At 43.8% G+C, this 16,488-nt stretch overlaps 1 protein-coding gene across 1 annotated transcript in view; it reads right to left on the minus strand.

Annotated features, from left to right (window-relative positions):
* The window catches only part of LOC136620202 (hormonally up-regulated neu tumor-associated kinase-like), a 36,277-nt gene extending 20,939 nt beyond the window's left edge, over positions 1–15,338 (minus strand). Inside the window, exons 1-2 of the mRNA XM_066594908.1 lie at positions 15,217–15,338; positions 11,894–12,042 (exon numbers count right to left, since the gene is read on the minus strand). Coding sequence (XP_066451005.1) covers positions 11,894–12,042; positions 15,217–15,338 — 271 coding nt within the window. The remainder of the gene's footprint in view (positions 1–11,893; positions 12,043–15,216) is intronic.
* Between the last annotated feature and the right edge of the window lie 1,150 nt (positions 15,339–16,488).

Genomic DNA, 16,488 nt, shown 5'->3' on the forward strand with positions numbered 1-16,488 from the left:
GGGCAATAAGCAGAAAAGAAAACTAAAATTATTAAAACAAGAAGACAGTGAGAAACCGCTAAAAACATACAGGAAGAAAACAAATGATGTAAGGAAAAGATAAAAACTGCAATAAAGGAGGCAGAAAGACTGATTGCAAACAGAGCAAACATAACCCCAAAGTATTTTTCAATTATATAAATGGTAAAAGGATTGGACTGGAAGCACTGGCCCTTTAACAAATAATGCAGGAGAAATCATAGAAGATGAAGGGGAAAGGCAAATCTATTAAATGTTTTTTTTCTCAAGTGTATTCACGAAGGTAAAAGAAATTTCACATGAGATTCAGGAGGATAAAATGTACCCCTCACAAGAAAGAGATGGTTCAAAAAGATTAAAATCGACAAATCGTCAAGCCCAGATGGAATACACCCAAAGGTTCTAAGGGAACTAAGTGACGTCATAGACAGACTGCTATTTCTTATATTTAGGGACACTATTGAGACCTGGGTTGTACCACTCGATAGGTGTATTGTTAATGTGGTTCCATTATACAAAAAGGGGTCAAGAAGAGAGCCTGGTAACTACAGGCCGGTAAGCCTCACTTCAATAATTGGAAAAATATTCAAGGGGTTTCTGAGAGATGCCATCCTGGAACACCTCAAGAAAAACAACTGCATAACTCCTCATCAGCATGGGTTCATGAGGGGTTGATCATGTCAGACCAATTTGATCAGCTTCTACAATGAAGTAAGTTCTAGGCTGGACCAGGGAGACTCTATTGATGTTGCATATCTAATTCCTTCTAAAGCATTTGACACCTGGCTGAATAATAGGCTGGTATATAAAATAAGACAGCTCAGACTGGGCAAAATTGTGTGTAGTTGGATAAAGAACTGGCTCAGTGATAGAAAGCAGAGAGTGATAATAAATGGTTCATACTCTGATTGGGCCACCGTTGCTAGTGGGGTGCCACAGAGTTCAGTAGTAGGCCCCATTCTATTCAATAAATTTATCAATGACCTGATAGAGGAACTGCACAGTAAAATATCGATTTTTGCATACGATACAAAATCATACAATGTGATTAATACAAAGAAGGACATGTACAGCTGCAAATGGACCTAGATAGGGATATACTGCATATGTAATAGTCTGGAGGAACAGAATTTATCTTGTGATAATTTGCCCTGTTCCAGTCTATTCAGTGCAAGCTAATGCCTCCATAGATTCATCTCAGGTTACTTATTGGAGAGTACTGATGCAGTGTGCAAGAAGTGAGCCCACAGCCGAGGAGATGGCAGGGTTGTAACTTGTCATGGTAGTTCTACCATCTCCTCCCCTGTAAAGGTAACACAGGAATCGTCCAAGTTACTACTAAGGGGAGGTCTCGGGAAACCGCAGTGTGGTTTTAACTTGCAGTTCGTTGTCATGGGTGACACTACCATTCCTTCCTCTGAGGTGAATCCGGATGATGGATTAATAGTCCACACACACAGGGGGTAGTTTGAAACAAAGTCAGGAATGGACGGCAGTGTTACTTTACTTGTAAATCCAAACAGAACCGTTCAACAGGTACGTGGGCTAAAACATGTCTCTGGTGCAAATGCAGTTGATGGTACTAGCTGGGAGCAGGGAGATTTTAATTCTCCCAGGCTCCCCTGCCTTCTATGCATGTGCCAAGCATTTAACATGTGGGACATCAAGGAGGACGGAGGTGAGTGGGTTTTAGCACCCCTCATTGATCCAATCCATGAGGGGAGTTGAAACTTTAGCTTTATTTCACTTTTTGTTTACTTTTATGTGATCACTGTTATCCATTGGATAAATCAGTTTTAGCTTAGTGTCTGAAGGAGGCAGACCTCCTGCTTTGCAGGATTTCTATTTTTCATTATTTTTCTCCCTTCTTCTAGCTGGGCATCAGGGACTGGCTAACAAGTGGGGAGAGGTCAAACAGTGCTGCCAGATACACTGTTATCCCCTCCTCCCAGAAGGTAAAGTAGACCAGACATCACTAACGACTCTGCTTCCAATCAGCAATAGGGTCATCTGAGTGTGCCTGACTCCTACCCCCAATTACAGTGACTTCTCAATGCAACATCACTGAAGCAGTGACATTGCTGGTGGCAGAGAGAGCTGAAGGAAAGAGGATTAAGATACGTGAGTAGATGGAAGTAGGTGAATATTGCACCATCGTCCCTCCACTCCTCTTCCCCTTCTCACCTTCCCTCTTAGATCTATCCACCACCGCTCCAATGACTGTAGTTGCTGGCATGCTCCTCCCTCCCCCATCAGTGCAGTGATGATGTACCTTTGCGGGCAGGGGGCAATATCTGGGGTCCCATTAGTATGCAGGGAGGGAGTGCAATTACCCGTCATCCCTGCACTTTCCTTCACCATCTCCTCTCAGTCCGGCCACGTTATGCTCCAGCGAGCCCCTAGCCTCTAGACCCCTAAAGGATGCAACTAGGGGTCTCCCTCTGCCCATGTGGCTATTTGAAGATGGAGACGCCTTTGGCCTAGGCTTAACTCAAGCCTCCAGCTCTAGGCTGGTATACCACAACTGGAGGCAAAACTCCTGACGGATGGGGTGTGGGTGAAAATTGCATGAATCCTCTAGGTATCCAGCCTAGCCCTTGCTCCCAACCATGAGTGCTACTGGCCTCACCTCTAGGCAGGGGGTGGAACCTTCTCTCCATGCATGTCTCGCTTACAGCACTGAAAATTGAGCCCCTTCCCCTCAGCTTCCAGGCCTTTTTAGGCGGCAAGGGAGGGGAGCAGAGTATAGAAAGCCAACAGAACTCTAGCTGCCCGGTGGACAATCATTCGTCATCTGTAAAGCAGGAGACGCATTATAGCTCCTCTGCCTTCATACATTGAGTTGTATTGTGAGTCGGAGTATTTGCGCCCTTTTTTCTGAGGTGCAAATATCCTGTTGATAGACCCCATGTGTGACAGGACATATGGCCTTTCAGTATCTGACATCATAGTTATATACGCAATGGTAAGGGAATCTTCTATAGCCTAAGAATGGTACCCTTCACATAGCAGTATCTTTACTATGCTTAGGCATGGTATGTACGGATAATTAACATTTCCATCCATGGTAGTAAACTTAATCCTGCGGCAGTCTGCATAGCCTCACTTTACATTCCCAGGAGTTTGAGTGGTCAACATCTACCACGGTTTATGACAAAACTTTATTTGTATGTGGTGTGGCAAGTGGAGTTCTTTCGCCTCTGGATCGTCAACCTCTCTGTTAGGAAATGGGCACCACAGGTGTACAAAACAGCTCACGAGACTTCAGATCTCTTTAAATCTGGCACCTGTCAGTTTTATTTTGTGCCAGAGCAAAGTAAATACAACATATCATAAAGTCCGATGCATCACTCTGAATCTCTTCCCTCATCTCGGTCTACTTCCCCTATCTATGCTCTCCACTCTGCTAAGAACTTAAAGTAAATTTCTCTCTAATTCAAACCTCCTACTTCTGCCTCCAAGATTTTGCACGAGCCGCACCAGTTTTCTGGAATGCACTATCCCAGACAATCAGGTTAATTCCCAACATAGTAACATAGTAACATAGTTTGTAAGGTTGAATGAAGACAATGTCCATCTAGTCCAGCCTGTTTATCCTCCTGTTTTGTTGATCCAGAGGAAGGCAAAAAAAAAAACCACGAGCAGAAGCCAATTAGCCCTTTTGGGGAAAAAATTCCTTCCCGACTCCCTAATGGCAATTAGACTAATCCCTGGATCAACCCCTAATAGTTCCTACCTGCCTGTATACCCGGATTAACAATTAACCTAAGATTTATATCCTGTAATATCCTTCCGCTCCAGAAAGACATCAAGTCCTCTTTTAAACTCCTCTATGGATTTTGCCATCACCACATCCTCAGACAGAGAGTTCCACAGTCTAACTGCTCTTACAGTAAAGAACCCCTTTCTGTGTTGGTGATGAAACCTGCTTTCCTCTAAACGTAGCAGATGCCCTCTCGTTACCGTCGCAGTCCTGGGTATAAACAGATCATGGGAGAGATCCTTGTATAGTCCCCTCATGTATTTATACATAGTTATTTGATCACCCCTTAGCCGTCTTTTTTCTAGAGTAAATAATCCCAATTTGGATAGTCTTTCTGGGTATTCCAGTCCCTTCATTCCATGTATTAGTTTAGTTGCTCATCTTTGAACCCCCTCCAGTACTGTAACATCTTTCCTGAGCACCGGTGACCAGAACTATGCGCAGTATTCCATATGGGGCCTGATAAATGCCTTATATAGTAGAAGGATAATGTTCTCGTCCTTCACCCCTATACCTCTTTTAATGCACCCCAAGACTTTATTAGCTTTTGCAGCAGCTGACTGGCATTGGTTACTCCAGTTTAGTCTACAGTCCACTAGTACCCCCAGGTTTTTTTCCATATCACTTTTCCCTAGCGGTACCCCATTTAGTGTATATTGGTGACATCCGTTTTTGCTGCCCATGTGCATAACCTTTCATTTTTCAACATTGAACTTCATTTGCCATTTTTCTGCCCAAGCCCCCAGCTTTTCCAGGTCTGTTTGTAGCCGTACCTTGTCCTCCGTTGCATTCATTATATTGTATTATTTTGTGTCATCTGCAAATATTGATATTTTACTGTGCAGCCCCGCTATCAGGTTGTTAATAAATATATTAAACAGAATGGGGCCTAATACTGAACCCTGTGTCATACCCCGCTAGCAAGGGTGGCCCAATCAGAGTACAAACCATTTAGTACCACCCTCTGCTTTCTATCATTGAGCCAATTCTTTACGCAAATACACACGTTTTCACCCAATCCGAGCTGTCTCATTTTATATATTAGCCTATTATGCGACACAGTGTCAAATGCTTTAGAGAAGTCCAGATATACGAGATCAATAGACTCTCCCAGGTCCAGCCTAGACCTTACTTCATTGTAGAAGCTAATCAGATTTGTCTGACATGATCGACCCTTCATGAATCCATGCTGGTGAGGAGTTATTCCCTTGTTCTCCTTGAGGTATTCTTCAATGGCGTCTCTCAGAAACCCTTTGACTATTTTTCCCGTTATTGAAGTGACACTTACCAGTCTGTAGTTTCCAGGCTCACTTTTGGTCCCCTTTTTGTAAATTGGAACCACGTTGGCAATGCGCCAATCCAATGGTACAACCCCGGTCTTGATAGTATCCAGAAATATTAGATATAGCGGCCTAGCTATCTCATCACTTAGCTTTCTTAGTACCCTTGGGTGTATTCCATCTGGGCCTAGCGATTTATCGATTTTAATCTTCTTTAACCTGTTCCGCACTTCCTCCTGCGTTAGGTATGAGATATTTTGTGAGGGGTTTATTTTATTCCCCTGCATCTCATGAGGCATTTCCTTTTCGTTTGAGAATACACATGAAAAGAAACTATTCAATAGATTTGCCTTCCCTTCATCATCTTCAAAGATTTCTCCTGCATTATTTGTTAAAGGGCCAGTGCTCTCGGTGCAAATCCTCTTGCTGTTAATATAGTTGAAAAATAGTTTCAGATTGTTTTTGCTCTCTTTGGCGATCAGTCTTTCTGCCTCCTCCTTAGCAATTTTCATCCTATCTTTGCATATTTTGTTTTTTTCCCAGTACGATTTTAGTGCTTCTCCGCTGCCTTCTTGCTTTAGTAGTTTGAACGCTTTCTTTTTTTCATTTATTGCCCCCTTACCGTCTTGTCGAGCCACATTGGTTTCCTTTTAGTCAAAGTTCTTTTATTTTTTAAAAGGACAGCTTTAAGCATGCCCTAGAAACACATCTTTTTATGGAGGCCTACCATATTTCCTAAGCTAAACTCTTCTTAATCTACACTGCCTCTACACTCTCCCTTGAAAACCTGTGACCGTTCTTCCCATTGCATCCCCCACACACCACATCCATGCATTATTCATCCATGCAGATTTATTCATAAACACGCTGGTGATCCACTCACACAGCTTTATGTATGTATAGTATCCTATGTGTATACTTCTTTATAGTCTGCAAGCTCTTGCGAGCAGGGCCCTCACACCGATGGTTCAAGATGTTCATTGGTTTAATACTGGATGTTATGACCTTTTTGTTAAGGTTTTCCCCAATTAATAAAGTGCAACAAATTATATTATCCCTATATAAATAAAGATTATTATTATTACTCCAAATAGCCAATGGAAGCCAGGAAGGGGAGTAGGTGATAGACACACTACTTTTCTCTACATTACAGTCTATAAGAGGTAACTGAAAATAGCCAACATGATATGGGTTTTCTCATCATAGACATTGGTGGCACATCTGGATTAGTGGAGTCCAACGTGTGTGCTCCCAGCCAATCACTGTAAATCAGCTGTGCTTCAGGCCTCTTCTAGTTGGACCCAAGAATTGGCTAATTTACAACAGCTATAGTTAGCAGTTTGGGATCTATAATTGTCACCAATCTTTGTGGTTTTCAAAGAATAATGTGCTCCCCTTGACCTATCCACTTAAATTCAATAAAGTGCCTGTCCTATGGAAATTTGAAAGTGAAAATCTAGAAGAATCAATTCAGATGTAAAAGGGGTTTTCCAGGGAAATATTATTGGTGACCTATTTTCAGTTGATCGACTAGATTCTGCTGCTTAGGACTCATTGGATGCTCGCTAGCAGCACAACACACAGGTGTATGGAACGTAAGCTGCTGCTCTGACCCCTGTATAGTGGAGAACACTTGCAATTGGAAGTGAATTTCCCATTGATGTTAATGAGAGCAGTGCCTGCAATTAAGTAGTAAAAGTCATCAGAGCAGCAACTTCCACTTCATACCCCTGTGTATTGATGCGCTGACAGTAGGCACCTAATCATAAAATCATAGAATCGTAGAGTTGGAAGGGACCTCCAGGGTCATCGGGCCCAACCCCCTGCTAAGTGCAGGATTCACTAAATCCTCCCAGACAGATATTTGTCCAGCCTTTGTTTGAACACTTCCATTGAAGGAGAACTCGCCACCTCCCGTGGTAACCTGTTCCACTCATTGATCACCCTCACTATCAGAAAGTTTTTTCTAATATCTAATTGTGTCTCCTCACTTTCAGTTTCATCCCATTGCGTCAAGTCTTTCCTTGTGCAAATGAGAATAGGGCTGATCCCTATGCTGTGTGACAACCCTTCAGATATTTGTAGCAGGGATTGCAGTCAGTAGGTCAGGGAGCATGTTGTCAGGTGGCATACGGAGGAGTTTGTTTAGGGAATGCGGTATGCCTTCCTGAAGAGGTATGTTTTTAGAGCACGCCTGAAGTTTTTCGAGTCCTGGATTGCCCGGGTAGCCTTTGGTAATCCGTTCCACAGGATCGGTGCTGCTCTGGAGAAGTCTTGGAGGCGGGAGTGAGAAGTTCAAATTAGAGGAGTCTAGTTTCCTTAGCAGAGCGGAGAGCCCGGGCTGGGTGATGGATTGGGATGAGGGAGGCAATATAGGGGGGTGCTGCACTGTGGAGGGCTTTGTGGATGAAGGTAGTAAGTTTAAATTAAATTCCAAATTTAACGGGCAACCCATGCAGTGACCGGCACAGCGCAGAGGCATCTGAGTAGCGGCTGGACAGGAATATGAGCCTGGCTGCTGCATTCAGGATGGATTGAAGAGGGTAGAGTCTGGTGCAGGGGAGGCCGATCAGCAACGAGTTGCAGTAATCGAGCCGTGAGTGTAACAATAAGAGTTTTAGCGTGTCTACAGTGAGAAAAGAGCAGACTCTTACGATGTTCTTGAGGTGCAGCTGACATGTTCGGGCAAGAGATTGGATGTATGGGGTAAATGAGAGATCGGAGTCAAATATGGATGAGGTCAGTTAGTGGAGGATGGAAATACCAGTAAGTCAGTTTTAGAGAGGTTTAGTTTTAGGTAGAGAGAGGACATAGTGTTAGAGACAGCGGACAGACAGTCAGTGATGCTTTGGACAAAAGGTGCAGAGATGTCATGGGAAGAGGTGTATAGCTGGGTGTCGTCAGCATAGAGGTGGTATTGGAGGCCAAATCTCCTGATGGTTTGTCCAACAGGGGCTGTGTAGATAGAGAAATGGAGGGGGCCGAGGACCGAGCCTTGGGGGACACCAATAGCAAGGGGAAGAGAAGGAGAGGTAGAGCCAGCAAAGGAGACGCTGAAAGAGCGGTCAGATAGGTAGGAGGAGAACCAGGAGAGAGCAGTGTCTTTGAGGACGATGGAGCGAAGCATACTGAGAAGGAGTTTGTGGTTGACAGTGTCAAATGCTGCAGAGAGCTCAAGGAGGATCAGTAGGGAGTAATTGCCCCTCGATTTGGCTGTCAGTAGGTTGTGTGATACCCTTGTAAGGGCAGTTTCTGTTGAGTGTTGGAGTCGGAAGCCAAACTATAGGGGGTCGAGGAGAGAGTTCTCTGATAGATAGCTTACAAGGTGGGAGTAAACCAGGCGTTCTAGTAGTTTGGAGATGAAGGGAAGGTTTGAGATGGGTCGGTAGTTGGCAGCATCAGTCGCATCAAGAGTCGGCTTCTTTAGCGGGGATATGATGGCGTGTTTGAAAGAAGAGGGAAAGAAACCAGAGGTCAGAGAGAGGTTGAATATAGTGGTGAGATGGGAGATGACCACTGGGGAGAGGGATCGGAGGAGGTGTGAGGGGAGAGGGTCGTTAGCGCAGGTGGTGGGGCGAGCAGAGAAGAGCAATTTGGAGACTTCTTCCTCTGTCATGGGTCTGAGTACAGACAGTGAGCAGGTGCTAGATGCAGTGCTGACAAGACTAGGGTCAGGGCTAGTCTGGGATTGGGAAGTTATTTCTTGACGGATGTCATCAATTTTCTTTTTGAAGTAGGCAGCAAACTTTACAGCACAGAGATCTGTCACAGGGGGCTGTGGTTTAGGGCTGAGAAGGGAGTGAAAGTATCAAAGAGCCGTTTAGGGTTGTGGGATAATGAGGAAATGAGAGAGGTGAAGTAGACTTGTTTAGCATGATGGAGGGCAAGGTTGTAGGTTTTGAGCATGAATTTGTAGTGGAGAACGTCCACGAACGTTTTCAACTTCCTCCACAGCCGTTCAGCACTTCTAGAGCACCGCTGGATGAAGCAAGTTTGAGGCGTGAACCAGGATTGCCGTGTTCTACATTGATGGCTTGGATCCTGGGGGGCGCCGCTTTATCCAGGGCATGGGTTTGTTTGTTACAAACCCATGCTGGCTCTAGTTACTTGCTCTATTTTCATCCAAGTACTTGCATACATGCTGTTTAATAATTTGTTCAAATATCTTACCCAGTATAGAAGTCAGGCTCACAGGCCTGTAGTTTCCTGGATCCATCTTCTTCCCTTTTTTGAAGATAGTGACAACATTTGCCGTTTTACAATCTTTTGGGCCTTCACCTGATCTTCAGGAATTTTCAAAGATTATGGCGAGAGGTTCAGCAATTACCTCCACTGCTTCCTTTAGTATCCCAGGATGTAATTCATCTAGACCTTGAGACTTGAATTAATTTAAATTAGCTAAGTGTTCCCTCACCATCTCTCTGCTTACAGATAGGCTGCATTCTTTTATTCCCCCAATAGCACAGGGAAGATCAGTTGATGTTCCATACACTTTCTGAGAGAAAACACATACAAAATAGGTATTTAAAAGTTCGTCCTTCTCAACATAATTTTTAACCTATTCACCATTTTCATCTATAAGCATCCAATAGCATCTTTGACTTTTCTTCTGCTTTTGACATACCCCCCAAATCCTTTTTTTATTGCTTTTGGCTTCTGTTGCAAGCCTCAATTCATTATTAGCTTTAACTTTTCTGACACATGCCCTACAGTTTCTACAGACCGCATTATGTTCTTCTTTAGATATTTCCCCCTCTTTCCATCTGCTAAACATTTTTTTCTTCCTTTTTAACGTGTGCAAGTTCTGTGTTCGTCCATCCTGCTTCCTATTCTTCCTTCTTTTAGGGATTGTTAACGATTGTGCTTTGAAAATCTCATTTCGCAGTATTTCCCAACCTTCTTGGACATTTACCTCCTTAAGAACATCCAGCCATTGGATTCTTCCTATCCTCTTTCTGAGTACATTGGATGATGTGCCTATGTCATCAACAAGCGGCTCCAGATCTCACTGGAGTGCGCAAGACCTGAGAATGGCGCTTGTACAGAGAAAAAAACAACTGTACATACTCCTGTTCCAAAAACAAAATAGAGGAATATTAAAATATCAATAAATTTGTAGATAATTGACAGAAAAGCTATAGCATTAGAAATACGAGTCCACAATCAGGAGAAGGCATGCTGATTGCCGGAGATATGAAATCCAAAAAACAAGGTTGGAATTTCTTTTTTTTTCAATCCCCCCCAAAAAAACTATTAAAAAATTATACAATAAACTATTTGTACCCCAAAATTATGTAATTAAAAAATACAACTTGTCCCGCATGAAAGAAGCCATCATACAGCTGTGTCAATTGAAAAATGTAAAAGTTATAGCTCTAGAAATTTAGCAATTAAAAAAACTGAAAAAGTGTTTGGCCATTAGGGCCTAACATTAGAGGGTTATTGCCCCTCTGCCACTAATATGTGTGTTGTGTGGTTGTGATTCTTTGTTCCTATTTTGTCTTTTGTACTAAAGATTGCATAGTACCTATTTTATTTGATAGTCAATTAAAGTTATATTTCAGTGATAATGCCCTTAAGTGATAGTTTACCCGTGACACTGCATGTAGATCCAGTTAAAGTTATATTTCAGTGATAATGCCCTTTAGTGATAGTTTACCTGTGACACCGCATGTAGATCCGGTTTTGATCTATGGGGATTTTTTCAGTTACCATTAATTATGCATCTGTCATGTTAATATTTTTGCTTTTCCCAGCTTTAGATGTTAGCCTGCGAAATTCATTAATTTTGATCATAAAATGGAAATAGTTTTTATCATGTATAATTTGTACAATGTTACATTCCTCAATTCACAGTGTCCCTGTGTGCATTGGGAATATACCATAGAACGCATTACCACCCGCAATGGACAACGCAGTGGCTGCCCATGGGTGCCTAATGTTTGTAACCAGTGGCGTCTGGCTAGAATTGTCAGTGCGAACATATAATTGACCCCATCAGAAATCACATCCACATTCAATGCAGGATGGTCCACAGGCATATCCCGCAGGTCAGTGCAGAGTTCTTTAGCTTCCATGGGATATGGGAGCTGAAGAGACACCAGTACCTATTGATTCAGGCTGATGGTAGGGTTCATGTGTGGCACAAAACCCATGAAGCCATGGACCCTAGTTGTCAACAAGGCATTGTGCAGGCTAGTGGTGGTTCCTTTCTGATGTGGGGTGTGTTTAAGACATGGATTAAGTCCACTGGTCCACCTAAACACATGATTGAATGGTGCCCACAACATTTCACTGCTTGGTGAACATTTGCAGCCCTTTTTGAACTTCATGTACCCCCACAATGATGGGATATTCCAGCAGGACAATGCACCATACCATCGGGCTCAAGTTGTCCAGAATTGGTTTGAGGCACATTCTGGAGAGTTCCTACAAATGTTGTGGCTTGCATGTTTGCCCGACATGAGCCCAATCAACGACTTATGGGATGTGATACAGATGTGCATTTGGACCTGAGATCCTGCACCTACAAATACCATGGCTATCTAGATGACTCAACATATCTCCAGACGATTTTTGTCCACTTCAGGAATCTATGCCACGTCAAATTACTGCACTTTGCCAGGCAAAGAGGAGGTCCTACATGATATTAGCACTTATCCCATGACTTTTGGCACATCAGTGTCATTTTTTTCGGAGCACATGGCAGCTTCTGCTCCACCACATCAATCTGATCATAGATTGTAGGCATAACTGTCATATTCAAACACACCAATAATGAGTCTTATTTCTAAGGCATGCTTTATGTCACTTCAGGATAGAATGGACTTACCATGTCCTAGTTCAGTCTGTGCATAAATTCCTAGGATCTTATAATCCATTGCAAGGCTCATCCACTTGGCAATCTGCTCCTCCGTGCCCAGGACATTGATCATTTTCATAAAGACATTGTGTACAACATCAGTTTCTCCATTTAGCGCCCTAAAATCGAAAGAACTGAATAGAAAAACAAAGTAACACGGCTGGAAACTCTGATATCGAGAGACCTCGTACCAACACAGACCCACAGTAGTGTTCTTATAGTAAAGCTATGGAAATCAGTAGATGAAATGGTATCAAATAACTCAAAGTCAGTAGAAAAAAAAATTAAAGTACTTACATATTTATTTCATATTTTTTATGTAAAGCATAAAACATAGTGAGGTAATTTAGAGAACGTTAAAGACAAACATGGAGACGCGGCCCTTCGGTTATAATCCGATTATCCACAAATTCTCATTACAAATGGATCAGCGCAGCTTTTGATAATTGGTGAAAGTGATCCCAGCCGTATTACTGAACTCCCAATTTAATATCTTTGTTTTATAATGCGGTTATTAATGGCCTTGAGGTTTTCTTATATTAAAACCCCATCACCTATTTATTTGAAAACTATGTGTGTTAAGTGATATAATCTCCCCTATCTACATGGACTCCAGGCTAACTATTGTATTTTTCCAATCTTCAAATATTCAAACATGTTAGAAGCTCAAATTTTTGGTGGCACAGAATCTACGATTCCAACATGACTTGAAGAAATAGTTTCTCATACTTCAAGAGTGAAGCTATAGAGCAGTAATGACGAACCTTTTAGAGACCGAGTGCCCAAACTGCAACCCAAAACCCACTTATTTATCGCAAAGTGCCAACACGTCAGGGGGCGGGGCTAATCACGACATATGATTTTACCCCCATCATTCTGAAAAAGGACAGGACCGCTTCAAAAATAGACAGGGTGTGGATTTGCACTTCTTTTTAGATGAGGAAATGCTGCAGAATGTCCTCAGAGGAAATTTCTGTGGAAAATTCTGCAGCATTTCCGCATCCAAAAAGCAGTCAAAATCTGCATGCTGTCTATTTTAAAACAGCCCTGCCCATTTCTGCCACATGTAAGCATACCCCAGCGGTAATAGTGATCCCCCACAGCTGCCCCCAGTATAGTAGTGACACCCCACAGCCACCCCCACGTAATAGTGACACCCCCCAGCGCCCCCCGCATAATAGGCACACCCCACAGCGGTCCCCTGCGTAATAGTGACAGACCACAGGGCTCCCCCACGCAATACTGACACCCCACAGCGCACCGCCGCGTAATACTGACACCCCACAGTGCCACCCAGCGTAATAGTGACACCCCACAGCGCACCCCCGCGTAATAGTGACACCCCACAGCGTACCCCCGCGTAATAAGCGAAACCCCACAGCGCACCCCCGCGTAATAGTGACACCCCACAGCGGCCCCAGTAGTAATAGCGACACCCCACAGCAGCCCCCCGCATAATAGCGACACACCACAGTGGCCCCCAAAATAATAGCGACACCCCAAAGTGGCCCCACGCATAATAGCGACACACCACAACGAGCCCCCGAGTAATAGCAACACCCCACAATGGCTCCCCGCATAATAGTGACACCCCACAGCAGCCCCCCGCATAATAGTGACACCCCACAGCGTCCCCCAAAGTAATATCGACACCCCACAGCATACCCCCAGTCTGTGCTGCAGCCGCTCTGTGTCCTGCTCTCCAGCTGCCACCGCCGCTCCCTCCACTGGCAATGGCCGTGCTTATGCCGCCGGTACTCTGTCTCCTGCTGCCGACGCCGCTCCCTTCAGCGTCCCTGCTGCTCTCTCTGCTCGGTCCGCCGCTGCTCTCTCTGCTCGGTCTGCCGCTGCTCTCTCTGCTCGGTCCGCCGCTGCTCCCTCTGCTCAGTCTGCCACTGCTCCCTCTGCTCCGTCCGCTGCCGATGCTTCCCCTGGTAAGGCCACACACGCCCCCAGCCTATCAAAAGCTGTGGGGGTTACACCATTTCAAACCCCTGTATTATGTCGCCACCCCTAACTTCTGGTGGCGATATAATACAAGATTACTGGGCAGCCATGGCCCCTGCTGGTACTCACAAGTGGTGAGCCGCCATTGGCAGCGCGTGCCAGCAGTGAGGACTCTGCGTGCCACCTCTGGCACAAGTGCCATAGGTTCGCAACCACTGCTATAGGGGGTGTAGAGGTGGCAATCAAATCCAAACTTTGCCACATAGGAAGAAATTAGTATTAGAAATGGCATATAAGTTTTGCCTTGGGGCCCAGGACTTTCAGGTGGCTGGTGCCTCGTTATGGGGCCATCATCAGTTTTCACACAATTCAAGGCTTTGGACTCTTAGGACAGGCCTTGGAGCATAGTGCCATAATATAAGAATGGTAACAGCCAGCTGTGAGTTTATTCATTGGCCAGTGTTTTTGGGTGAAAAAGGTGGCAACCCCAAGTCTAAGAGTACTTTTAGATGGGACAACTGCTGGGCGCTTAAGTGCCTGACAGTGGTCAGTACCACTATCGCTTCTGTGCATTCACACTGTAGTTATAGTCGTTCATTGAATGAAGGTAGAGCGCACCATAGATTTCTTACTTCCATTCACTGTGATCAGGCAGTCACTCAAAGATGAATGATTGACCATTTACAAGTGGGAACCTGCTCACTGTCTATATATATTTTTTAACGTGATTGTCAATGGGACTTTCTAATGTTAAAAACGCATCGCACAAAAATTGCAAAGCACCAACTTGCAATGTGTTTTTAACATTAGAAAGTCCCATTGAAAATCATGATAAAAAAACACTGCGATATCACAGCATTAAAAGAACTTAAATGGGTAGGAGCCCTAAGAGGGATCTTCTGATCTACTGGGAATGGACTTCATGCAAAAAAAAATGTTCAAGCAAATGTGTTGTGAGACGTTTTTGGTTTTTTAAAGCAAAATGTGAAAAATGCAGCAAGTTTGCAACATAATCAATGGGAAAATTCACATGAAGAAGTTGCCAAAGTTTTATACCAGAATCAGAAGGTCAGACATGGTGTATATTTTCTGCCTTCTGCGTCTGGTATGAAACTCTGGCAAAATCTTCACTTATCGCTTTCCTTGACCCAACAATGAGTAGACCCAGCAAGGTCACTTTATTGCTGGCAGTGGCCAAGACTCCACTGACTGCCTACGAAGCTCGGTACTTGATTAGATTGGAGGATTAGCTGCTTAATAATTACAATATTAATATCCATGTTCCCTTTTAGTTACTGCATCAGCCATCCCTTTAACATCATGACACATGGATGTGGGTAAATAACCTGTAAATATATTTAACCTCTCGGCCATTTTCATCCCATCCCATTTCTTTGATTTTCTTCTGCATGTGTAAACTGTTCCTAATGGCTCCTTCATATCTCTGGGAGCGGGTCTTGAAGTACATGTATTCTCGGCTGAAGACAGGGTCCTTGATTACGAGCTGTACTTTAGGCTGCTTTTACACCTGTGAGGGGGTTCCATTTTTCTGCTCCATTCGCGGAGCCGGAAAGAGGAATCCCCTGGCCGAACAAATCCGTGTCAGGCTGTCATTCAATAGCTGAGAGCAGCCTCTGATTGGTCCCTGCGCTGAGCCAATCAGAGGCAGCACTCACTTACCCATTCATGAATTCATGAATGGGTGAGTGAGAGCTGCCTCTGATTGGTGAGGGCTGTGACCAATCAGAGGCAGCTCATTCAGCAGGCGGGGATTTTAAATCCTCGCCTGCTGAATACTACTCACATCAGTTCAGGAGAACTGCCAGCCGGCCGCGGCTGAACTCCGTCTGCCGGGACAAGGTGAGTATATATATTTTTTTACTTTTTACACATTTTTGGATGATTTTCAGGGAAGGGCTTATATTTTTAAGCCCTTCCCGAAAATTCATCCTGAGATCGCCCGCAGCCCCATTGCTTTCAATGGAGCCGGCTATATTGTCGGCTCCATTGAATTCAATGGGCTGGACAGCTCTCCACTGCTCGGACCTGTTTCAAAGGAAACGCAGCTAGAAGCAGATTTTTCGGCCCCGGTCACGCGATTTGCGGATACGCATCCATCATGCGATCCGCAAATCGCGGCAAAAAGCGCCCGTGTGACCGAGGCCTTATAATGAAAAAAATCAAAATAAAAAAAGCATATTTGGTATTGCTGCATCTGTAAAAGTCCAGTTTATCAAAGTAACACATTATTTGGACCGCATAATGAACATCCTCAGAAAAAAATACAAAAGTCAAACTTGTGCTTTTCTGGTCACCCTGTCTCCAGGAGAAAATTTAATAAAAAGCAATCAAAATGTTGTATGTACTCCAAATTGGTATTAATAGAAACCACAGGACACAAAAAACAAGCCCTCCCACCACTATGTCGATAAGAAAATAAAAAAGCTACGGTTGCAAAAATAATTTCATTTTTCTAAAGATATTTAATTTTTAAAAGTGGTACAGCAAAGAAAGAAAAATAAAGACATTTTATACAGTCACAATCATACTAACCCGTAGAAGAAACCATCTTGTCATTTTTGCCTGCAGTGTGTACACTGTAGAAACAAGACCCCCCA

This window comes from Eleutherodactylus coqui, chromosome 3 (assembly GCF_035609145.1).
Source record: "Eleutherodactylus coqui strain aEleCoq1 chromosome 3, aEleCoq1.hap1, whole genome shotgun sequence".
In the NCBI taxonomy this organism is placed as follows: Eukaryota; Metazoa; Chordata; class Amphibia; order Anura; family Eleutherodactylidae; genus Eleutherodactylus; species Eleutherodactylus coqui.